The sequence below is a fragment of the Acipenser ruthenus genome, chromosome 10, assembly GCF_902713425.1.
Source record: "Acipenser ruthenus chromosome 10, fAciRut3.2 maternal haplotype, whole genome shotgun sequence".
Lineage (NCBI taxonomy): Eukaryota > Metazoa > Chordata > Actinopteri > Acipenseriformes > Acipenseridae > Acipenser > Acipenser ruthenus.
In genome coordinates, this window is record NC_081198.1 from 6,461,070 (window position 1) to 6,486,929 (window position 25,860).

The 25,860-nt window shown below is 41.8% G+C and overlaps 1 protein-coding gene across 4 annotated transcripts; it reads right to left on the reverse strand.

The window, feature by feature from the left end:
• Positions 1–175: 175 nt before the first annotated feature.
• LOC117405350 (zinc finger FYVE domain-containing protein 9-like) lies at positions 176–24,903 on the reverse strand. Of its 4 annotated transcripts, XM_034008338.2 has the most exons (19): positions 24,509–24,903; positions 17,551–17,758; positions 15,809–15,917; positions 12,191–13,950; positions 10,955–11,054; positions 10,314–10,490; positions 9,703–9,878; positions 9,245–9,389; positions 8,813–8,935; positions 8,446–8,601; positions 7,417–7,641; positions 5,814–5,896; positions 5,208–5,312; positions 4,386–4,536; positions 3,943–4,023; positions 3,652–3,814; positions 3,367–3,472; positions 2,918–3,094; positions 176–2,644 (listed from the first exon to the last, which is right to left on the reverse strand). In XM_034008338.2, exons 3-19 carry the CDS (start codon positions 15,876–15,878, stop codon positions 2,483–2,485), a joined length of 3,960 nt encoding a protein of 1,319 aa, XP_033864229.1. In that variant the 5' UTR covers positions 15,879–15,917; positions 17,551–17,758; positions 24,509–24,903; the 3' UTR covers positions 176–2,482. The 4 variants fall into 4 exon arrangements, with proteins under 4 accessions (XP_033864229.1, XP_033864240.1, XP_033864220.1 ...); XM_034008349.2 differs by lacking the exon at positions 17,551–17,758 and having other exon boundaries at positions 9,266–9,389; XM_034008329.2 differs by lacking the exon at positions 17,551–17,758.
• Between the last annotated feature and the right edge of the window lie 957 nt (positions 24,904–25,860).

The window sequence follows — 25,860 nt, forward strand, 5'->3', positions numbered from 1 at the left end:
AGTCCTACTGTTTCAGAGTAAAATCATTGCAGTGCCCTACTGCAGGGGAGCAGGCGGGCATGATTTTAACAGAGATCTGGGTTGAAATATGTTTAAATAAAAGAAAACTGAACACTTCACTTTTCTATAAGTTTTATTATACAGGTACTACAGTTGTCAATGAAGAAGACTGATCTTATTGACAGAGTTGTAGTGTACAATAAAGAAAAACAAATGTACAGGTTTATATGTTTTTTTGGCTTTTAAATACATGTAACAGTTCTCATAGTTTCCCTTTTTAAATGCCAGTGTTTTGGATGAGGTGGTAGCCTCTTTTATGCTACTATGTCAAAGACTGACAGAGCTCAGTGGGGGGAAAAAAACGATACAAAAAAGTCAGTTTTTACCAAAGTGCTACCTGCTACTCACGTCTCCGTAGTGTGCTAGCCCCTCTGCATTCATGTGCAAAATGTTCAAGCCCTCTCCTAAAAGGTTTGCACTCAGCCATCCCATCCACCCTAAAATGGGTCCTTGCAATTTCTCACCACAGATAAGCAAGCACATGCTGCTACCCAGAAGTTAATTGCAACAGCTTGGTGTTGTGAAGAAACCTCATATGACTACTGCTGGGCAGCAGCGTTATGAATTGCCCTTAAATAAAGACTCTTTAAAACTGACATCAAGAACAAAGAGTAAGACATAATGGCCCTACAGTATTTTACTCCCTTTCAACTGGTTCTCTCCAGGGGCCACATCATCTTTAATAGCTGTCCCTGTAGTGTGGTCCCGGTTTTATTTTTTCATAAAGCATCCATCCCCTGATGCTTTAAAAATGCTACATGTATAACAATTTGGTTTATTTAGTGTTATTCAATAGTCATCTCTTGAATGCATTGGTTCCACTTCATCAGAACTTCTATAGATAATAGGTACGGACAGAAAATAGTTTAGGAACTTAACCAGTTGATTAATGACCAAGGACATGGCGACACATATAAAAACAGCCATGTTTAAAATTAAACTGCAAAGATGAGCAAGATAAATGTGTGAGAATACTGTATATGTATATCACAAAAAAAGGCAGGGGGGGTCTGCATTTGCACAGCAATCCACTGGTACAATACATTAATTGTTGTTAACCCTCTTCACATCATAAACATCATAAACATTAGGTTTTTAAAACAAATTACCCTCCAGGTCACTATAATACTTATTTCAAAATGGCTCAGGATCCATACAATTCTTGATATTTTTTCCTTTTTTAATTATGTATTATTTTATAGGCTTCTGACACAAGTTGTAGAGCTTAAGTGCTACAACCAGAAACGTCGTCAAATAATTTAAACATTTATGTAAATAATTTGAACATAATTTATAGCTTTTCGATCATGTGATGAATCCTGAAAACAGGACCAAAATGTGACAGCAATCAGTCTAAGCTTCAGAAGACCTGCTCAAAAGCCAGATCAGTGGGCTTTTCTGCATCCCATATCCCATGAGGGTGGAAACAGCAGATCTATGATAATCCAGTTTGTTTCACCCATGGGAGTTGCAACCACTTATTTCCTTCTGTTGTTAAATAAGGCTTTGGGATTTTGAGTGCATTCTTTTTGAGACAGTCTTTAAACTCACAACAGGGATTCATCATTTTGTCTTAAAGTCTTAAGTGTCTTCCCTGAATTTTGTGAAAGCATACAATGGAAATACTGCTAGAGCTGCTCATCTACAAATGTTAAACTCATGGCCAGTGTCATACCTTGGGTTTGGTACCCACATCGTTGTACACAGCGGAACAGAAATCTGACTTGTGAAAGACAAAAGCACTGCCAGCCATAGCAGTCATCCATAATTTCAACTTCAATCGATTATTAAGGTAAAACTAGCTGTGTACTTTTAATTAAACATCTGTCATAACACAAGCCAAAAGGTTATTGGCTATGGGAATAGCCAAAATTGTGTATACATTTTTTTTTTTTCTCGTTTTACTTAATCCCTAATTTCTGAGCACAATTTCTGTGGAAGAGGAAAGTCCTTGTTATGAATGATGACGACTCTTTCACATGACCTTCTGCTCATCTCCAATCTGGGTGCCATGTGTATTAACAGAGCCAGCCTCTGGTGGGTATCAAATGTGGGGCCACATAGGGCAGCAATAATGAGATCCTCAAAGGCTCCACAATAAACCAGGATCCACCCCACAGTCAGCGCCCAGGGGCATCACAGTGACAAGAATTTCAGAATATAATTGTTTTGAGGGGTTCCACTTTCACATGGTAGCCTGTTAGCTTGGCAAGGCTGGCCCTGTCCCCCTAGATGAAGACTGTCCTGTGTCTGTCTGACACTCAGCTGCCCTGGTCCTGAAAGAAGTCTGAAACGGTGCATAGAATATCTGGAGTCGAGAGGAACGCTTTCCAGCACAGCTTTTAGGCAATTCAAGTGCAAATGATTGAGCAAAGTCGATGTAACAGGAGGAAGTAGTGTCATTGGGGTCCTTTCCCCTCCTCTAGGAGATGTTCTCAAGGATGTAAAAGATGAGCTCCATCACCACAGGCCCCTCACTCAGCTGGCAGGCCCCCCCATGGATCACTGGCACCAGGGCACTGTCCAGGTCATTCATGTACTGAGGGAGCAAAGGCTGCCCATTGCTGCCAGCCTGGTACCCCACCTGCAGAGTAAAGGGAGAAGCGTTAGACCTCACCTTTCACATTCTTTACAGCTACATTTTTGTAGAGTACAAATCCACATGTAAGCAAGTTCTGTATATCAATATAAAAAAAAAAATTCTGGTCCGAGTCATCATGTTATATATTTAATGTGTGTATGTGTGTATATAAATAAAATAAATGACTGAAAAACATTTTAAAATTATGACTTTTCTAAGCCTTACCTAAATATTGGGACTGTAGTGGAAATACAAGTTCTGTTAATAGCAACCAACCTGGTCAGAGTCCAGCATCACACGCAGTCCCAGCTTGGCCAGCCCGTCCTCCTTGAGCAGTTTAAGATGAGGGCAGAGTGCCATACAAAACGCTCGAGCCACACTCTCAGTCAGACGGCTGTGGTCAGCAGGGTCACTCGGGCTGTTCGGCTGGTCATCGCTCTGGAGGAAAAACACCTGGACACAAGAAAGAGGAGGAGATGAGCTTGATCACAGACCCACTCTCTGTCTCTAGTCTATTTGTGCATGTATGTATTTCTTACACACAAAACAGGAAAGGCTTGTCTCCAAGTGAATTTGAAGTAGGTCCAACATGAACATCCTGAAGGAAACAGCATGAAAGCCAAGACGGTCACAAGCATAATTGCTGGACCCACACACACACACAAAACATGCATATGATCGACAGATGCAAACACAAAAACAGCTACAAAGCATGTAGTCTCTACCTCTGTCCACCGGATGATCTTTCCATTGGCTTTGTACTCGGAGCCATGGAATATCTTCACACTAGTGATGGACTCCATGGATTTCCCATCAATGGGGCTGATGACCCTGCAGAGGAACAAATAATGAAGAGTGAGAAAAGAGAGGGTTCCTTTGAAGACCTACTTTTGACAAGAAAAAGGATAAATTATTCAAAAAGCCTATTGCATCATTTTTGTTCAGATTAATGGCTATACAAAGCATTAGTTGCTGTCATATTAAAAAGTTACCATGTAGTACACTCTCACCCCTTGTTGAAGTTCCGGTCATCCTCCACCCACTGCACATGCACGTGTTCCTGGGGCTCCTCCTGGTCTGCTTTCCCACAGGGGATCGTGAAGTCCTTCATCTCCCGCAGCGCCAGCCGAAGAGCCTCCATCGTCTCTGCTGTGATCTGCACCATCACTCCATCTGGAGTGGAAGAAGCGAGCGAGTTTAAACCACTTCAAAACCAGTACTGAGAGGAGCACAAACAGAAGCTGAAGAAAAGACAAGTTCAGAACAGGAGGTAGGGAGCCAAGCAGAATTTGAGTCCTTACCTTCTACAATGCTGGACTTGGCCAGGTACCCAGAAGATGATTTCAGAGCACCACTGAACACAAAAAAGCTAGCTCCTGTAACTAAACCATGAAAAGAAGAACAGGTAAAAAATAAAGCCAACATCATTTGACAGTTTATATCTGGAAACCAAAAAGTCATGTCACAAGTGAAGGGTGCCATTACAGAAGAGTTTCCACAACCCTAAAAATAAATTTCATGAGATATGAGCAGTTCAGAAGAATCAACAAAAATAAAACAAGCCCGCCTTACTGGGATGCTTAATGAATCGCCAAAAAGGAAGACTTGGTAAAGTGACTGAACTGAAACCCTTCACTCCAACAACTATGCCAACCAGTTCTCTGACTTCAACATTATGACCTAAGCAGGGATACAAAATCTCTTATATGTCCAATCTCCCTATTTAGCGCATTCTGCAGCCTACCTTTCCGTGGGTGATTGTGGATGCTGATTGCCTGAGTCTGATAGTTCCCATCATCATTCTGAACACAGACCAGGTGGGAATCTGCCCGCTCGTTAAAACAGGCCCCCATCGCCAGCACATGCTCATTTGACTTGTTCATCGCCTTCATCAGCTGCCCAAGAAACCACAGGGATTGTTAAGACATTTACACCAAGCAGAAGATTCTGGTAAGTTAAACTGTGCGTCTTTCTAATAAATTGGCTTGGCAAGGCAAGACCATACAAATTGTATGCCCAGCAAACCAGAAGTCCAGGAGTGTAATATGCTTACTGTGTATACCACTACAGTCACCCTTTGCTTTCCTTGGCTTGGGAAACAAGAACCACACCAAACACGCATGCACGCACGCACACACACACCAACACAGACGCACACTTCATTAATGTATCACCCAGCTGGGCTCATTCCAAGCACGAGACCTTGGATCCTGGCTGCCTGCCTTCTCTTGCTTTCTGTTTGTGCCAGGTCTGCTCTACAGGATTCTGGCTGGCCATTTCATCAGACAGCAGGCACTTTGTACTGTATGCATACTTCTGACTTCTGACGTTTCAGCTGAGTTGATGGGTACATTCAAGTAGAGACAATCCCCATATAGACATGTTTGCATACAACATATGCTGTGCATGTTATCTCTTTTGGATGTAATTGCGACATGGTTTGAGAACCAAAATTACATATGACTGCAACATCTCAGTCACGCCCCTGGTTTAACAGGCCCATGAGCCGCCTGTTAAAAACCAGATCAATTCTGTTATACCATCACCTTTACAGGAATAAACGTACCTCATTGTACCTGTTGCTGGGAATCTTGATGCAGGTCTTTCTCACTTCCATATCGACTACCAATCCATTCACCACTGGCAACGTGTATTGGTAGTTTCGGAAATCCTGCAAATTGAACAAGAACAATCAGGGCACTCCTAAAAGCAAGGTGGCTTGAGCACCTTATTGGTTGTATCCTGGAATTGGAGCTTTTAAATATAAAATCTAAACAAACATTTAGATTTAGTCACGGGATGATGTAAAAACGAATGGTGTGATGTCTGTGTTGCAATGCACCTGCATCCTAAAGCTACAGCAACGTGTCAGGCAGCTGTAACTCTTCAATATTTCTAGGCTATATTGTAATGCATGTTCTTCACACCTTTTTAAAGAACAATTTAAACCAGTGCAATAATTTAATATACAGCTGATAAAGCTATCCACATAACAGAGTGGTTACAAAGTAATTTAGCCACTTTAATGCAATAAAAAAAACCTAGCATGTTGTCTAGGGCCTCCATCTGTCAAGTGTAAATTGCTCTGTTCTAAATGTTTTTTTTTACAGAACAGTGCAAAGCGGCTGTGAAACCCTGCACACAGAAGCTCTTACACATGCAAGACACTCACTGCTAGCAGGTTCATAATGGTGTGGCCAGTCTCCCCGAACAGAGGCTTCCTGAATCGGACACTGAACAGCGGGCAGGGATAGACTGCAAACAAACAAAACAGTGGCTCAGCTTCAATATGCATGAATTACCTGCATGTTACACTGATCACTTCACAGTGCATTTCAATTAAATGCATGATTAAATGCAGGGGGAGGGGGGGAAATTAATAGCCAAGGTAAAATACAAACAAGCTTAAATCTACATTGTACAGTATGTGCTGCAAAAGCTTTAATCCATTCTATGTACCCTGCACTACAAATTAATAAACAGGATTTTTCAGTAAAATCACAATGAAATCTCCACAGAAAAAAAGGAGACATAAATCAGACAACAAATACTAATAAACAACTTGTACATTTCTGTATTTGTATGTCCAGATTACCAAGAAGGCTTCTGTACCTTATAAACAGAATCCCTCCCTGCACCTACAAAGTTAATAAAGACTGGGTGACTTGCGTTAATGCTTATTCTGATCTCTGTGTGTATGTGTAGTTGTGGACAGGTCACCACTGGAAATACTAGCTGCAACAGTGCCCATTCTGTCACACAGCGAAACATGTAGAGAGTCAAGGATTGGTTTAGGGAATTATAAAAACACCTCAACTTTAATTAAATGTATATTTTAGCAGGAGATATTAAGACTCATTTTATTGCCGGGGGCAATGAAAAAAAAAGAAGAAAAAAAATAAGGAAGATGGATTATTGCCTTCTTGCAAGTCAAATTCAATAAGAGTCGAGAGCCCTCAATCTGGGATGAATCGTTATATTATCTCTGCCCAGTCACCCAGCCTTTGACAGACCCCATTTGGCTCAGCATGGCTGTGCACGCTAAAATCTCAGCACTTTTGTGGGTCCATTTCACAGACACTACTTCACGGAATTAAAGAAAAAACAAGATTCATGTCTCTTTAATTTTTTCAACATTTGTTGCCATATCAGAAACATTTGTAAGCACTGGAAAGAGAAAAACCATGCCACCCTCAAACAAACACGGCTGTGCTTAATACATGTGCTTGCGATTTGGATGAGGTCTCAGCATGGTAATATTACACTGTACAGATCTCGCTGATTATTGGAGCAGCACATGGAGCTAACTTACATGGAAACAGTGACTTGTACATCCAATGTTTTTTCACAGTGAACTTTTTAAAGGGCTAATTATTTAAAAAGGCAAAAAAAATATACATTTGTTTTTCCCAAGAAGCCTCAAACATAATTAAATGTATGTCCCACAATACTATATCAGAAAGAGAAATAAAGTCCACAAGTAAAGCAAGTCTCTCTACTACCAGGTTTAAAATGTAACATGTTTACTGACAGCTGGGAAAAAGGAGCGTTTGTCTCCTTTGTTTTGGTAAGGTAATTTGATGGGGTCTATTTACAGTGTTTCTAATACAACGCCATAGCCATAAAATAAATAAATAAATAAATAAAAAGACACGATGCTGGTGAAGATAGGGGCTATCGATGTACTCGCAGCTTGCAAAAGCATAAAACAAATACAATCCGTTAATGCTCAGCTAGCTAGCATGCCAAGGGCTGAATGAAGGGAGCAGACTTACATCTGTACTCTGCTCCCAGCCGCAGCATGAGGCGAATGGGGAAGACCTTAGCCCAGGGGGTCTCCCACTTCTGGATGAGGATCCCAAAGAGGTAGGGGGGGTTCGGCAGCACCAGGTCCTGCAGAGACTGGAAGGACGGGGTGACGTAGAGGAACCCGCCATGCTCCTTGCTGCCAAGGAAACGCTGTGTGAAGAACGAGTGGCCCAGGTGACCCACCATGCTACCTGCAAGCACACAGAAAAACCAATAAATAGTGAGCATAAATTACATATATAAAAAACTAAGCATTACAGACAACTCTATTTTACCTTAGTGAATGAGAAAGGTTAAAGTCCAGTCTGAATACATTCAGTCATTACTCCAACAGTAAAAAAAAAAGAAAAAAAAAAAAAAAATTGAAACATCTCGGCCTGTACTTCTGGACCTGAAATATGTTAGCACCGCTGGAGGATATGAATTACATTTGTATTTAAAAGTACATTTGCAAAGATGCAACGCAAATCGAATTACATTTTCATTTTAATACTGCCCTGTTCTTATGATATTATAATTAATCAGTGTTTAGCTGGCAAACATTATTACTCCATGCTTTTTTTATTATTATTTTTTTTTAATGTGTTTACATATTTCGTAGGCTGTGCAAACCAATTTTCTAACAATAACTTCCAGCCAAAGTGAGCCATTTGCTTTGGGGGCAAAAATAAGATCAGAAGCTTCAGGAAAAATAAATGAAACAGAAATTGCAGAATTATGCGATGAGGGTTTGGGTTACGTCTGGGTCGAGTTTAACATGATCTGGCAATTATGATTGCCTGTATAAATAAATAAATGACCCTGCAATGAAAAGTTACTCAGTACAATAAAGTATGGTAGTTACCTAATAGGTGTATTTATCTCCATTTCAATTCCTCATCCAGGAGTTAAAGGATGGGAAATGAAAATGGAGAGAGAGAGAGGCTGGAGCCTGATCAATAGCTGGAGTAGTGGTAATTGGGGTTATTTGAGGAGGGTTCCCCTGTGGCTCTCACCTGCCAGTGCTTCCTGGTAGAGCTGGACGAAGTGGCTAAAGACATCCTTGGGGATGCTCTTCTCGTCGGGAAGGCACTGCAGCAGGATCCCCACCTCCGCCTGCCCCACCGCGTGCATCCCCTTCGTCGTCAAGCACCAGCACTTCCGGTTCACATCTGGGACCAGAGCACAACGACAACAAGGACACAGCATCCCTTATAACAATTCACCAGAGCAGCAGCATAGCAAAGTGTAACGAAGCCTATTAAAACCATGGTAAAGCACAGGTAAGCATAGCAAAGAATAGCGAGGTGTGGTCATTAAGGAAATTCTATGATCCCACAGTATTAACACCCAGCAGACAGTGCTGGAAAGCTGGGTACTCACAGTTGACCAGCTTGACCATGGCCAGCAGGTTGGCGTTGAGAGCAAAGACAAGCGGGTCAGGGCCACCTTCCTCCAACTGCTGCATCACAGAGATTTCAGAGGGCTGTTCTTCTACTGCAAAGTCTGGAGACAGAGAGGGGACAACAGTGTTAAGGAAAAGAAAGACAGGCATCAACAAACCAGCACGGGGATTCAAAGCTTCGTTTGCAAGACAGGGAGAGAAGTTGGACTCTCTCTTAAAACCGGGTCCAGTACAGATTTCAGGAAAGAAGCAGGTTTATAAAAAGGACCTGTCCCCAGCTCTTGCCGACCTTCCATAGTTTCCCTGTTTATACAGAAACCTTACAACGTCAGAGCAAGGCAGGGCAGATCAAAACAAAGGGAATTACATTCCTAAAAAAAGGGGGCATTCCTGGAAATATTAACAAGCACCTGTGAGCTGGCTCCCCATACCTCCTTTGATGCCGGTGGAGATGAGTATGGGAGGGAGCCCGTCTTTGGGAATCAGGTTCATGGAGCTCCCTATGGGGCTGCCAACCGGAGGAGCACTCCCCTGGGCAGAAGGGACAGAAGCAGCCTGCAGACAGCAAACACTACACTCATTACCCAGGAACTGAACAGAATTATATCTCTGGAAACAGTACAGTATTACTACCTGATCTCAATTATAGATAGATTCAAGTTAAAAACACTGATAATGCAAACTAACATAATCCAAAATGGATATTTGACTGGAGACGATTCTTGCTTTGGTTACGCCAGTATGGATGAAAAGATACAAAATATTATTATTCAATCCCTCCCTCAGCAAAATCAATTCATGTTTATAAAAATGTATCTGATTTCCTGGCCTGGTCCAATGAAGGGTTAACACCCATCCAAACCATTACCTCAAAAGAAGCAGCTGCAGGATTGGCTGCCGGCTGTTTGGAAGGGTCATGTGACACAGCCAGGGGTCCTGAAGGGGCTGGCCCATCGACTGCCAGCTTTGCAGAGTCAGCCGCTTCTCCATTTGGCAGGATCCCATCAGCAAACCAGACCCGCCTCTGGTCCCGGGGGAGCGTGCCTACAGCGAAGGTCAACACCGTTCAATGCAGCAACACTAGCTTTAAGTGGCTTGATCCCCCTTTTTACATATTTATTGCAAATGGTAATGCAAGCTTAAAAGCAACACTGTCAAACAGATGTCAGACTACAGCACCTCACTTAATTCATATACTTGCCACAAACACATAAAATGAAAAGGTTTATTTACGACCAAATCTAATTCCTAGGTTTTTTTTGTTTTTTTTTCAGGGGTGTATACCGATATTAAAAAGGCCCCAACCATTTAATAACAGACTTGGCCTCATTACTATCCAGTCCTGAGCTGGGATCATTAGACCACAGCGTTCCAGTGAGTGCACCAGCCAAAACCTGTCTTTACAAAACTCACCCTTTGCTTCTGCTATCAGGGTAAAGAATAGTATTATTACTACAGCTTTAATGAGTGATTAAATACCTTCAGTGCCAGGGTGCTTCAGGACTCCCACTGGTACCAGGACAGTGGGCGGGGGCGAGCCGAGAGCCCCAGAGGCCTGTGCCTGCTGCAGGGGAGGGATGGTGGAGCAGTACTCCGCAGGGTTGTTGGGGTTCGGACTCTGGCTGCAAGCGCTTTCCATGTCCTCCCATGCTTGAGCTGTAACACAGGAAACGAGAGGTCATTCACATATGAAAAAAAGACACGATGGTAAAGACAGCAGATCTAACAGACTTTAACAGAGGGCCGATCATAGCGGCTCAAATGACACATTCAGTTGTATCCAATAATTAAAGGTGAGACTTCTCTGCTGATTTGTCATTCCCAGCTTCCATAAAGGACCCAGCTTGAGCCAGAAACTAAATAAATCACCTGCAGAGCCTGTTAAACTCCCTGCAGACTTGTCACATCAAATCAGAGCCAACGGGCTGCCCATGGACAGTTTTATACCAGCGTTTCAATTTTTTTTCCAATCCCTACAGTATATGTTACAACAAAGAATTATATGTTGGTGTAATAATTAACATGATTACGGGATACTTCAACTATAAGCTGCTGTATATGGAATGTGAGCTAAATAATATGAGTTATTTTCCAACTAGTCCTTTAGATTCAGTACTTACCATTCATTAGCACAGAGTGACAAGTGATACAGACCCGGGCTTCCTTTCGATCCATGTACACTAGCCTGCACTTCAGGCTGCAACACGTTGCACAGAATACCTACAGACAAACAGACCACCAGGAATTGGGATGTACACAGGAGTCATACACTACTGAATCAGCAATTTCCTTGAACATTCAGTGTGACAACATACACGACAAACATGGTGTGAAATGCAGCAATAAGAAACTATCCCGCTGCACCTGCTGGAGAAGCAGGAGTCCAGCGATCACAGGATCTCCCTCATCTACAGCTTGCATGTACTGGCTTTGCTGTGTGGATCATCTCAAGGATAAATAAAATGATTTAGAGCATCACTGTGTCAGGGCTTTTAAAGGACCTGCAAAAGGAGATGATTTTTATCCCCTACCATGCTTTAAATGTGCAGTAGCACTCTTACAACAGGGATGAGGAGCTCCAGTTTCAGGACTGAAAGAGCAGGGTGACCCTCACAGCACTGCTGTATTTGACAGACACAAGCTAGTCTAAAAGTTACAAGTCATTCTGGATTCCATCACACTGCAAAACACACACATCCATACACAACCTCTATGACTAGGGATTAATAAAACACAGCAGCTTCTCACTCTACCCCCTGCCCCCAACAGAACACTTTCCAATCCTGTAAATTGAAGGGCAATTATAGAACATGCTAAATCTATAGCAAAAGCAGAGCTGCCTGAGACTAATGATTTTTTTTTCTTATTATAATTAATTACAAAGCCATCTGAACCAATTAATAGCTCTCATTTTAGCTCTAATTTGGTTATCTATAGTAATAAGCCAGCCATGTAGTAAAAACTAACCTACCTTCTGTCCACATCAAAAACTATGCAATGTATATTACTAATGCAGAGCCACCAAGGTTATTGAAGTTCTCCAAACAGATAAGCCTAGAATTTACCAACCATAGCCAATTGTTCAGGGCCTGTAGAGGTACTGTATCAAATTCATCTAACACTGGCCAGGGGATTTTAGACTACCATGGAGGGAGGCTGTGTGCAATAAGCAAAGCTTGATTTTACTTCACTGACTTCCAGGAGTACAAACATTAGTTTATATACTTAGATACCACAACAAATAAACTTCCGGCAATTGCTTGTTTAAGTCATTTTAACTATTGCTCTTCAAACGTTTGACACGGCCAAGTTATACAGATACATTTACATTTGTCTTTCTTTGCGTGTCACCTTACCTTCCCGCAGGCCCGGCAATGATGCCTCCTCTTCGTGAAGGTAAACTTGGCCTCACACTTCATACAGATGGGTGCCTGCGAATCAGGGACCCAAACTGGGGCAACCTCCCCTAGGGCAGAGAAGGGCTTTTTGGACAGAACCCCAAAGTGTTCTGCTTGGAGGTCGTTATCAGGACTATCAGGGGGCAGCAGCATGCCAGGTGGGGTAAGAGAAGCCCCTGTATCCAAGGCAACAGTGCTCTCCCCGTTGGGACCTGCTACAGTTGTCTCGCCTCCAAAGCTCTCTCCTCCAGACAGGAGCTCCCCGGTGTTTGTCTGACTCTGCGGCTCCACATTCTTGTTTTTGCCAGGCTGCCCGAGCTCGTTCTGCACCTGGCCGGAGAGTGGCCGGGGGATCTGCAGTTTGAGGTTGACTGGCTGCTTTGGCCGGGCACCACCAACGGGGATGCTCACAGGCTGCAGGCTGCTGCTGTTCAGCTTCTTGGAAGTGGTGGGAGGTCCTGGAGTTATTGCCACACCCACCTCAAGACCCCTTATCTGCTCGTAGCTTTCTGATTTGCTCTCCTCCATCTCCTTCTCCTCTGTCACCGAGTCTTCTTTAGAGGGAGGAGGCTGGGAGGTAGGGTCCTCATCTATGATCCTCTGCAGCTCATCCGAGTCCAAACCGTTCATAAGAAAGCAGGAGGGGGGCTCTGCACAAACAGCAGATTCAGATTTCCTTTCTCCTTCTACAGCAAGACAGACAGCTATGTTGTCATTCTCTTCGGTGTGGCTCAATTCCCCGATGGAGGACATATCAAGCTCATTTTTATCTGGTGCCTCACCAAATCCAGTAAACCCCCCATTAACCATCTCTTCTGCTTTGGCATAACCACTATTGCACGACTCTAAGATATTCTCTCCTGCAAGTGCCATAAATTCGGCTGATCCAGTTGCTACAAATTTGCTCTCTCTACACCAAGGGACCTGATGCCTGTGGGAATCACTGGTGTCCCCAACTCCCTTTGGTGACCCAATGATCATGCCATCTTTTTGGAGAGTCTCATATTGCGGTGGCTGGAAGCCAATCCTCTCGAGTTCAGCAGTGACAGTACATTCATTTGCTGTAGACAAACCACTACTCTCTTTTTCTACTTCTGCAGCAATGGGACAATGATTAGTGAGTTTTGAAGGATTACCTTCGCATTGACCTGAAACCTCATTCTTGCAGGTATCTAAACAATTGAAATCTGTAATCCCCATGCGATTATCTGAAGTGACCTCAAAGTGTGCCAGATTACAACTGCACCCTGTATGTTCTGCACAACCATTGATATCAGCAATTTCTGGACAACCGTTCTCAAGAGCTGGGCTTCCCTTGTTAAACTGTGATTGGCAGCTCACAGGATCCACATTTAACATTGTCCTGCTGTCATGTTCCATAGTGTTCTCCTGTTGGGGACTTGGACACACCTCAAAGTCCACATTTTTGTTGAGCGTTTGACTATCGGCTACTTGCCGTTCGTTGATCCAGTGGGTGGCATCTGGGTCTGGGTTTTTTTTTCTGTCACTCCCGTTTGAGCAGTTATCCCCTCCTCCTCCTCCCTTGTCAACAGCTGGGGTCTCAGAAAGGGATTTGAACCTCAGCTGGGGATCTCTGGTACACAGGCCCTCGCTTTCACCCGGGTTCGCCAGGGCTGGATTGAGGGAGAGCAGATGAGGTGACGGAGCTAAAATCTGAGTCCACTTTGCATCTGATAAAGCGGGGGTGTCCGTCCCATCTGTGGAGGGAATAAAAAAAAAAGAAAACTATTACAGACCACCTTACACTATGTAATACAACCACATGTTTTGTGGTGTGGATGTCAAGAACCACCACTGAGCATCAATGTTCATGATGAAATGAAAATACATTTACATCACATGCATGTGCCTAAATGCAGGCTTGTTTCTGCATGTGGTGAATATGCACATATAGATGTTTTTGCATGGGAGTTACCAGCTCAGCAATAACTGTTTCTATATATTTACATGCAAGAGGCTGGGTTTGTGCCCAGTGCTGGGACCGGGACTGATCCCAAGTCTGCAGTTGCAGTCCAGCCCCTTTCGCTATCCCTCTGTCCTCTCTACAGAATGCATCCATCATGCTGACACCTGAATGCTTTTTCATAGAATGGAGAAATTCCACACTCTCCCCATTAACATTTCTCAGCATTCTTTAAATATACAGCTCTGCCGGCCAGCCCAAAAGACAAAGCAAGTCAAACACATAAACGCATACAACAAGGTTCACAGATGCCATACAAAAAAACACAACAAACACACCAACATGAAAATAACCCACAGGCTGTACTAATTATTGAAAAGTAGTGTGTTTTGTAAGGCAATATCACGCTTAAATGCATGGAGAAAAAATAAATAAATAAATAAAATCAGATTAACTTTTGAAAATCAACTAACTGACAGTAACTTCAATTTCATTGGCTGAAGAAAACAGACATTAAGCTGACTCGAGTGTAGCCACTGTGAATTATTTGGTAGGGGTGCACATCATTGCCTAGCTCTGATGACGTGTCGAACTACAACTCCCACAATGCATTTGTGCAAGTCTATCAGGCAATGTTCTACCTCACAACATGCATTCCAAGAGCAGAACACTGCCAGCATACACAAAGAGGGTGGGGATAACGCATATGTCCATGTGTCCATAAGAAAAAACAATACAGCAAGTTGCTAGACCTGGGATCTATTGCAGCTATGTGGGCCTGCATTTAATTGAAGAGGATAAACAACTTGAGCACATTTCCCAATATAAACAAACAGATTTAAAACAGACTTCAGCATCATTTTCATCTATGCTGTGTACTGCAGTTCTGTTGCAATCATGTACACCAATGAGGCAGCTACTGTAGTTACTCCCAAAGCAAAGAGGCGTCAATCATGATTTAACTACTCATCATTACCAACTTCCAACAGGACAAACTTATCTGATCAAAACACTCTTTTATGGGTGTGGTACAGCTTTAAACTTGTTAGGACATTCTCAGAACATGTCTGGCAGACAACCAGAACAACTTCTCGTGCGCAAGTTATGAGCTAATCGGGTTTGTTTTGGATTATTTCTAAGCCCCACCCTCATTCTCTGCTCTAGCAGGGGCTGTTACACAAGGCTACTGTGTGACTATCCAGATTGTAAAGTGTTTTAAAACATCATCATCAGCTGAGAGACCATCCTAGCCCATTTCTACAATCTGATAGATACCAAATAGATAAAGTCAGTATTAAATGGAGTCCTTTAGCAGAGGCAATTTTGGAGCAGAGAAATTGCTGTATAACTATTTACCCTGAACAGCAGAGAAGGGGGAAGTAGGAGAAATATTCCTATAACAGACAGTAAAAGCAGTTTTATTTAAGATTAGCATTACAATAGAAAAAAAAGTACAAATGGACATGTATTAAAAGGTATTTAAGACAGAATCAGAAAACTTTAAGTGTAAAGCAACAAACTACAACGGATAAGAGACTAAGAAAAGGATGAAGAGTGCAGCTAATAGCAGTGTCTCCATCTGCCCTTAGGTTGTCCCCATGTCTTTTGTTAAATGCTGGCAGGCCCAGATTCCAAAGAGTACAGCAGCTCACCTCCGTGCTGTTCAAACTCATCCAGCACCTTGTCAAGGTTAAAGGCTTCTGTTTGAAAGTAATTCTCCATTTGTCAGGAAGTTCCTCCCTCTCATGCGTTTGCCTGAACCTTAAAGAAAAGACAACACCCATCAGGAACAAGCAGGAGATTTAGGGTGGAGGAGTTTAGCACGGCTGTAAATTTCACAAACAAGGACAGACATGAATAAGGGTGGGGCACACAATCCCCCATAATAGACAGTGAGCCATCAAATTACTGTGGGCAGCATCAAACATACAATACACTAATCATAGTACCGAGATTTGGTTTGATAAAACATATAATTGAAACAGAACATTTAAAAACTGTATTTTATTTTGAAATTCATAAACAGTAATAACTACTGTAGATATTTTATTAGCAAAAGTAAAAAGCTTGAAATACAGTAAAATGTCAAATGTACTTGTTTGTTTGTCCCATGTGTTGATCTTCATCCGACAAAAAGACCACAAAAACACAGAAGTTTACTTAAGTAACTATATACTTTAATACATGTGCCTAATAGCTATTTTCAATAGAGTTGTTTTTTTTTTCTTACAAAACACACCATGTTGCTATTTTATTAGAAGATAAATATGATTATTATTCATCCTAGATGACACAACAGGTCAGTAATAGGTCCCATGGGTTATTCTTGGTCACATTTCAATTTGAATTGTATCTGTACAGTCAGAAGCTGTAGCAGTGGCACGGTTATATTTTGAAAATGGAAATTTAAGTAGAGAGCTTTAGAAAAAGTGGGTTAGAAGAGCATTATTTCAGACTGTGTTGAAGCCTGAAGCATTAAAAGTACTTACAATTCAGATTATAACTTTGCACTGAAAAAGGGGGCCACGCAATGACTGTATTTGCTTTTTAACAAAAGAGGGCATTTGAAATGCAGCACATTGAGCTTGTGCAGCTCCGACCTACTGTAACTCCTTACATGCTGGGGTATGTTTGGACGAGATCCAGCGATACACCAACTGGCAGGTAAGCAGTTCCAATTACTGCCGTGCTGCGAGGCTGTGTGGCACACACACAGGCAACGATCATCACCCACTGGGCACAGCCTCATAGCACAGCACTCATTCATTCATTCATTCTTCTTCCATTGTTCAGACGCATTTCTACAGGGTACGTTCACTAGCACACACAGTGACTCATTGCTGCATCATTTCATCAGAACAAGAAATGTGAACCAGATGGCACAGCTAGTAAATGATTGAACACTTAAATTGATTAGATTAGCAGAGGATTGGCTCAACTACACTCATCGTGTCAGAGCTTTTAAATCAGTCAAAAAATAAAAAGGATGGACTGGACAATTTATGGCGATCAAAAGATATGCATAGTCTTGCAATAGTCCCTTCTTAGGACCTACCCACAATCTGCATTGAGGGAAGTATATACATAATCTCCATGCATGTTGGGGGAGGGGGGCGAGGCATTATTTTCTACTGATTGTAAATGGAATTGTAATAAACACATTTGTTCATTAGCATTTCAGTGAAAAATAGTGCAGAAAAACGTTGATCATTATTTTTGCTTCAGTGTCCTTTATTCTTTAAATATTTTCAAGTATCAATGTTACTTTCCTCTATAATGCATGAAAAAATACTAATGTGTGTGCTACACAAAGACTCAAGGACATTAAGTACCCACAGGAAGAGCTTGGGAGCATCAGTGAGCTAAATAGTACAAATTAGAATAGCAACTGTACCACCACTCCCCCTCACAACAGGCCTGTGCTCTAGGCTGGAGGGCTGGAGTGATACATTCCCAGCGCTGGTCTCCAGGGATGCTCAGGAAATGGCAGTGGCTTCCTCCCTTCCTCACAGGTGTGTGTTTATAGAGATGGTCCTGCAGGGACTGGCGCGACTCGCTGAGAAGTCACTAGGTCCTGTGATGTATGCACAGAGTACCCATACCTGCAACATGCAACAGGAATCTCGGTTACTTCCCCAGGTCGGAAGCAGGAAGGACTTGGGTTTGAGCAGTGGACTGGAAGACAAGTCAATGCAATATCTCAGGCAGTATTCTTTAATTTAAAGTTTAGTAGCATCCCCAGCATTATACGTACAAAATAAATTCCTACATGGACCAAACGACTGGAAATGATGGCCACCCAAAAGACAGATGGCAGGCAGACATGAGCCACAGTCTCTTCAAAATAATTACAACCAGCATTTAGCTAAGAAAGTAGGTCAGGGACATTGCAATCCAGGGTTGAGATGCTAAATTATTTAATTTAACTTATTCATCCAGGGTGCAAATGATGAAATTATTTATATTATACCTGGCATGGAATGCCCCCCAGGGATCAGAACTGCCCAACCTTGAACTGGGTAAGATAAGCAGAATCCCACTGACTGAATGAAGTGGGATCTTTTTATTCAGCATAAATACTGTTGTACACTGTACATTCAAATGGGGTTCCCTTCCCTCCCAGAGCAAGATTTGATTAGGGGTTTAACGACTCATTGTTTAATCGTTTATTATGCATCATACAAGCAGCCTATGGAGGACCATCACACATATTGCAACACATATTTCAGGGTGGAATATTTGGCATTACAGTAATGCATCTTCCCACATCAATGGAACTGCATATAAATAGGGCACTGCAGTCCAAAGAAAGCGTCTTAGGATCCATTGTTCACACTTGGTCCTTTTGGGCAGTTTTAGAAAATAGTGCAGTTTGGGGAATTTGAAAGCAACTATGAACAAAAGCATCAAGCCGAACTTAGCTTTGTTTCAATGCTACGTTCCTAATAGCCGCTCGCCACGTTCAAAACGTTTTCTCTTGTGGCTCAACTATTTTTCACCAAGTTCGCCACGGTGGCGAGGCTTTGAAAAACGTACTTAAATATGCAAGACTGCCACCACATTTAACGTGTGCTGGTAGATGAATCAATACAGACTGTTTGATTTCATTTTGCCCAATGAAAGCTCTTTAGCTTGATCACATAATATATGCATGCCACAAATGTTGTGTTTGGTGTGAGGACAGAGGCTCTAATTAGAAACAGCCAGCAGATGGCGCTGCTTGTAAAAAAACAAACAAACAAAAAAAAACGATGGCATCCAAACGGAAACATTTTTTATAAAAACAAATTATACAGACAAATTACCAGAATCATGTAGCCCAAGGAACACCAGTCACCCATGTACAAAAAAACTAAAATATGACCGTGACAGTCACAGGGAGGTGCAGCAGTCATGGTTTCAAACATACCTTTCTACAGACGGCAAGCCAGAAGCCAAGGTTTTTTTGGGGTTTTTTTTTTTCGTTGTTTGTTATCTCTTCAAAATGTGCTGAAATTTATTTTGGAAATTGTAACAGAGTGGATTCGAAAGAGGAACAATTTAATAAAAGAATAAAGAAATGTATTATTTTAAAAAGAAGGGTTCGTCTCACTAGGATTTATTGAGTTTTAATGTCAGAATCAGTGCAATATTACTGTCATTAATATTAACATACACTAATAGCACTGTCTACTGGCACAATTTTGCCTACGACACAGTCAAAATAATGTAAAGGATTATGCAGTACATGAATCTCTCTGCAAACCTATTCAGAATTCAGGAAATCTGGGACTAAGTTTGTCATTTATTAAATGGGAATCAGAGTTATAGTGCAATTTACATATAATATTTATGTGTATTGTAAAAGGTAGGGCCTGGCATTTAAATATCTACATGTTGTTTTGCCTAGTGAAACAGTATGTTTAACTTGTTTACAGTACAGTTAAGTGGCGTAAGTTTTTCCAGTGAGGCTAAAAAATGTTAAGTTACTTTAGCCACAGTGGCTAACTAAATTAGTTAAAGTCTTAGAGTAGCAATGCAATGTGAAAGCCACACTAAATCAGTTTAGAACAAAATGGAAAATGTGGTTTTGTAAGGAAGTATGAGTTTGAAAACAAACCAAATGTGAAAAGTCCTTAATAGTGTGCGTTATATTTGCCTCCCAGAACTTGGTTAGACAGCTATGATAGAATTCATTGCACGACTATGTTAAAAGCTAGTGGCCCCGTCTACAGCAATATGACAAAACTATTTATTTATGCTTCAGAATTTCGATGCTGGTTCCAGTGCCAGACACATGCCTTCAAAGCTGGAATCCACCTGTGCCGTTTTCTTTGTTTATTGACCTTAGTTCCTGTTGCGGTTCCATTTTAAATCATATCTACAATAACCATATGGCGAGGAGTGAAGGGAGGCCACAGGAAATGCAATTTAATGGTTTCCTTAGCTTAAGATTTGCTGATTCTTGTTTCCACAGAAAAGACCATGGCCTAGCTGTTTTAAGACTGGGAGCCTAAATGGTTAAAGGTAAGAGGGACAGATGGGTAAGAATGAGGCTGGTATTTACAAATCACAAGAATGCTACGGGGTACCTTGATTATCCATCTTACAGACCCTTTGTGGGGAAGCCTACAGTACACCATGTCCCCAGTGCTGAAAAGAGGACATTTCAGGAGCATTTCCTATAAAATTAGCTAATCAGCATCATTCTTACAAACCTGAAAAAAACTTGATATTTACTGAATGTGTCTTCTCTGAACCTAGACAGCTGTTACAGGATTTGTTATGTACCTTGATCTAGATCTTACAGGATCTGACAAGAAGCATAAGAACGACCCAACATGCTCCATTAGTGATGTTTTGCACAGTGAAAGAATAAAGTGACCTAACACATCCGGCAAGACTTACAAGAAGCTGCAATGTGATTAGATTGCACTCAGAGATCTGCAGCAGCTCAAAATCAACAACCTCTCCGACTTGACATTTAGAAAGCGTAAATCTTTCAGACTAGACACCTAGAAAAAGTGTCATTTTCCTGCGAGGGGCACAGAATTCTCTCATCCTCAAGGCCAGCTGTGACAGGGAGAGCCCTGTCGCTGGTTCTTGTGTGGATGTGTGCAGCTGGGACGCGGATCAGGAGATGCGTTGCTGGGCAAGCAACTAAGCAGTTCCGCTTGCCCCGCGCGGAGCTGATCGGGAGGTCCTGATTGGCTGGGGGGCGTGCCCGGGGAGGCTGTGATGAGCTGATCGGGAGATCCGGATTGGCTGGGGGGTGTGCCCGGGGAGACTGTGCGGAGCTGATCGGGAGGTCCGGATTGGCTGGGGGGCGTGCCCGGGGAGACTGCGCTGAGCTGATCGGGAGGTCCTGATTGGCTGGGGGGCATGCCAGGGGAGGCTGTGCGGAGCTCAAAAAGCGTCTGCGCCACAGCTCAAGGAAACTGCACCACCATGCTACACAGAGAGGCGCTTTGTTTACATCGAGGAGGAGAGCCTCCGCTCTGCAGGATAACTACTACAGAACCCTTCAACTGCAAGATGGTTCCTGGGAAGGCTCTGCCCAGCCAGGACCGTTGCAATGACCTGAAGTCGCTGAGAGGCCGGGACTTCGGTTAGTTTAGGGGATGTGGATCCCAACCAGTATAGAAAGGGTTTTGTAGTGTAGTAGGTTCCTGGAGTGGGACGTGTCTTTTAATGAGGCTAGCGCTTGCCTTGTGTGGCAAACTTATTTTTAGCTTTGTTTTGTTTTCTTTATTATATCTGACACTAGGGCTACCATTGCTGGTACCCTAGTGGCAGCACCTGTTTTCATTAACACCCACTGCTCTGTGTCTGTGTATTATTCAGTGATAATCCATGTAAGCAACATCACCCTGTTACACCAGCATAGTGAGGAAAAGCAAACTGCAATTTCCAACCACCTGGACAGCGAGGAGCAGACTAACTGTACAGTGACTTAGGTTGTAAAGACAAGTATTTTTTAATAGGCTACATCAGTGTCACAGAGCCTCCAGCAAGTTTTGCATGTAACACTATCTTCTTCACGAATCCATGGGGATCTCTTCCTGTGCATTTAGACTGTTGAGCAATTTGAAGTGTCTCACTGTATCAAACGATCCTTAAAATCCCTAATGTTTCATTTGCTTAAATTTGTGACCTAAATTAACAGCGATGGGAGAAGGAAACTGAATCTTTCTTCAGATCATGCAAATATGAATATCAAACTGTAATACAGGAAACTATGGGAGGAGCCACAGTGACCGTCATTTATGAAGGATTATACTGCTGTAATTTCCCTTTGAAGCGTTTAACCACATTATAAAATTGTTGAATCCAAATATGCAGCATTTCTTAAGAATTGTGACCCCCTCGTTTAATTACAACAGTCCTGGGATTTCATTAAAAAAATGACAGTGTGTTTCTGTAACTGTCCCTGAAGCCAATTTGGTCGACTGTTTAAAGCAAAAGATCTGGGTTCAACCCTCTACAGTAAGAGCAAGCCACATTTAAACATCTATACACACTGCAGTTTGGTTACTAAATATTCACCCAGTCAATAATAATTGAACAACTGTAGAGAGACCTTACACTCTGTAAGGTAAGTGCACAGTTTGTTTTAGTTCATTCTGTTTTAGCACTGCAGTGGTCTCTAGGTCATATTCCAGTAAAGCATCAAAATATAAACGGTACTGCAAGTAGCGTGCAACACATTTACAAATATTTGGTAGCTACCAGATATACCTGAAACTTATCCCTGAAGCAGCCCCCCCAAGCCAATCAAATTTCAACTGATTGTGTATTATGTTAGGGGTGACACTGATTTGACAATTTAATTAGATAATATTGTAACAGCAAATGCCTCTTAGTAACCTTCATGTTTTTCCTTCTGCCGCTTGGGTCACACATGGGGGACACAGCTGATATGAGGCACCACATTCAGAAGACTTTGATCAATAAACATACTTGCTTCAAAAGCTCAATCACCCACAGCAAACAACCAGTATGCCTACATTGGGTTTGCAAATAAAGCTCAGAATTTGCCATAGCAAGCTTTTGCAAAGTACATATTCACTGTGCATATATTAGTACTGCAAGTATTCAATTCCACATTAACACTTGACAGTGAACAGGTTGGGTAAAACAGCAAACAATTCCAACAGACTGAGATTAGCCAGTATCCCAGTCCGTAAATCAAGTTTATGAAACCCATGTAATGTACTATGGTGGGTAATTGTACACAGAAAAGAGGTCTGTGATGGAGCTACTGTAAGAAACCAGCAAGTACAGTAAGAGACGCAGAGCTGGAGAAAGGGAAAGGGAAAGCCTTCTAAACTTTAAACTTCCAGTCTAAGGCTTTCTGATTAAAAGGCGAGTCTGTAGGAAATTACACCCTGTGTCTCAAAGGAAACACGACTGCATGCAGCACGGTCTAATGTACAAATACAACAAAACTGCTTTAGTGATAGAATCATTACATTAAGTGTCTGCAGAAATTGGCACTGATGTTTTGACGATATGGAAACATTTTCAGTAGCAGTTAATAGTGCACACAAAAAAAGTGCATACAAATCTCAATGAGGATGCCACGGGTTAATAGTTACTACAGATGCTATTACATCTGACGTTGCATCACTCAATAACCAAACAGCACACGGCATTATTATAGCGCACTACCGCGAGAGCACAAATTAAACACCCACCAGTTTATGCATTACTTTTCTCTGCTGTATATTGCTAATTTTAAAGGTGTGTAGATCATGAACTAGCTGTGCATCACCTGCAAAGCAAGCGCACAAAATGACGTTGTTTAAGTGCAGTACCGTTTGAAATCGTACTGAAACGCATGATTGTTCTGCGCATAATGTGACGCAACGCAAAGCAACCCTTAATAACTTCGTTTGGCTGAAACCCAGTGTCATAGCATTACAGTAACAGGCCGGGTCCTCATAATCATAGCTCTCTGGAAATCATTTAAAAATGTAAATCACGGGTACAGTTTCAACATAAAAAGCAGCAACCTCATAATAGCACAGCCTGTGTAAACTCACAAGCAATACCAGAATACTAAACCAACTGTCACTCGACAACTGGAATCGAGCCACATAACAGATGTATATTAATTCTTCGGTTCTTGAATTTAAAACATAGAGCACACTTTGTTGAGCTCGCTCGAGTGAACCTCTTTTCATATCCCTAGACAATAATCAAATGCCTGTACTTCATATTTCACTCAATTTAGAATCCTCGAAATTTACCGGGAAAAAAAATGCAATGCTCTTTTGTGCCACGTGATCAAAGCAATTATTCGTGTTACAGTGGCAGTGAACAAAACTAAGTGCACCGTTGTGCTGTGAATGCAAAGCACATTTATCCAGGTAGGCGTGCCAGTGTGAAGGGGGCTTAAGACGCAAACTATATGTACATTACAAAAACAGTATCACATACATACAGCCTCTGTATGCTTTATGTACAGCCAAGTCATTTGTGCTAGAAAATTACAAACCACACTTTTCGTAAACGTTGCAACATTCGCCTTGACATTTACAATTACAGCACACAGCACACAGCCCTAACCCCCCTAAAAAAAAAATAAAAAAAACATGCTCCGATCAATTATTAGCATGTGGAATTCAAATGCAATGCAGGCTTTTAAAATTGTCCTACCTTAGTTCTCGCCGGTAAAACAAATCAACAAAGAAACACAAACACGCCTCTATCCATTTGGACTGCTTCCAGTGCAGTACTTCTCGCTTCTTTGTCTGTGTTTGTTTTTGAAATTGAAAGCCCAGGTTGCATTCGGGATCTGAATTAATAATATAAATATCACTTAACATTGGCTCAACATGCCACAAAAAACACCAGCGGTCTGCACTTACCTGAGGCACCTTCATCTTCATAAACCCGGTCGCCACGAACCTTCTCTTTCGTTATTAATGCATTGTTTAAAAATGTAACGCTTCAAATCTATTTCTCCTTGGTTAATTTTTTTCTGATTTGTAAGTCTCCTTGTGTAGACTCCGACATATCAAGGCGGCAGGGGTATTCGAGGAGTTGAGTAAAAGCACAGAGGGACCCCTTCACCCACCCAAGGTTTAGCGTAGAGGAGGTTATGAAACGCCATCTGTGTCAGCCATTTTGGCTCTACATGCATTCCTGTTTACTACAGGACTCTGACACTACGTTTGAGCCACAATGGTATTAGTTTCATAATCTCTTCTACTCTGCAGCCTAGCCTGCCATCCCCCATTCCCGACTCCTGCACAAAAACTGCGGTTGCTGTGAGTAGAACAGGAGACAGCGCCCATTTTACCATGGAGGAGTCGTAGAAGGTGAGAAACTACAGCTTTTTTTAAAAAAACTGTTTATTACTACTGTATTCATCCTTTTTTTACTTTATCACAGATCTATTTTTTATTCTTTAATATGTTTTGTTGACATAGTATGACCTCTTTCCAAATATATTAAATGTATTTTTCTTTTGCTTTGCTGTATACATAAATTAATATTGGTTCATAATTTGATTGATTCTAAGCCAGACGTATATCGGGTCTTTTTAATTAAAATACACATACCAGTTGACAGAAGTTACTTATGAGCTTATAAAGTTAAATACAGTTATTCTTATTTTGAACTCCCCTGGGGTATACAGCAGATGCACTTGCACTTACTGTGGAAATGATATTATTATTATTATTTTTATTTCTTAGCAGACGTCCTTATCCAGGGCGACTTACAATTGTTACAAGATATCACATTATTTTTTACATACAATTACCCATTTATACAGTTGGATTTTTTCACTGGAGCAATCTAGGTAAAGTACCTTGCTCAAGAGTACAGCAGCAGTGTCCCTTACCAGGGATTGAACCCACGACCCTCCGGTCAAGAGTCCAGAGCCCTAACCACTACTCAACACTGCTGCCCGTATACATATACATTTTGCTGATACATACAGATGGCAGGGGATTATGAATGCACTAGCACTGCTGTTGCACGTTTGACATACAAGCTGGAATTAAACATACTGGTATAATTAGTATAGTGCAGACAGTTTAATAATTAAAAACTAATCAACAGTTGTCTAATACTTTGATGCGATTTAATGTTTCTGCCTCAGTAAGTAGTGCAGTTTCCAGGCCTTTTCTGTCAACTTGCAATGCATATGCCAATAACTGCACCACAACATACAAAACATTTGGCTGGTTTCACAGACCCTGATTATCCTGGA

Excerpts from the sequence above, each read along its gene's own strand:
- LOC117405350 (XM_034008329.2), bottom strand. The coding sequence starts at position 15,878 with ATGGAGAATTACTTTCAAACAGAAGCCTTTAACCTTGACAAGGTGCTG. Across the intron at positions 10,491-10,954 it reads TCACTCTGTGCTAATGAATG|CTCAAGCATGGGAGGACATG; the intron begins GTAAGTACTGAA and ends CCTGTGTTACAG. Across the intron at positions 7,642-8,445 it reads CTACCAGGAAGCACTGGCAG|GTAGCATGGTGGGTCACCTG; the intron begins GTGAGAGCCACA and ends GTGTGCTTGCAG.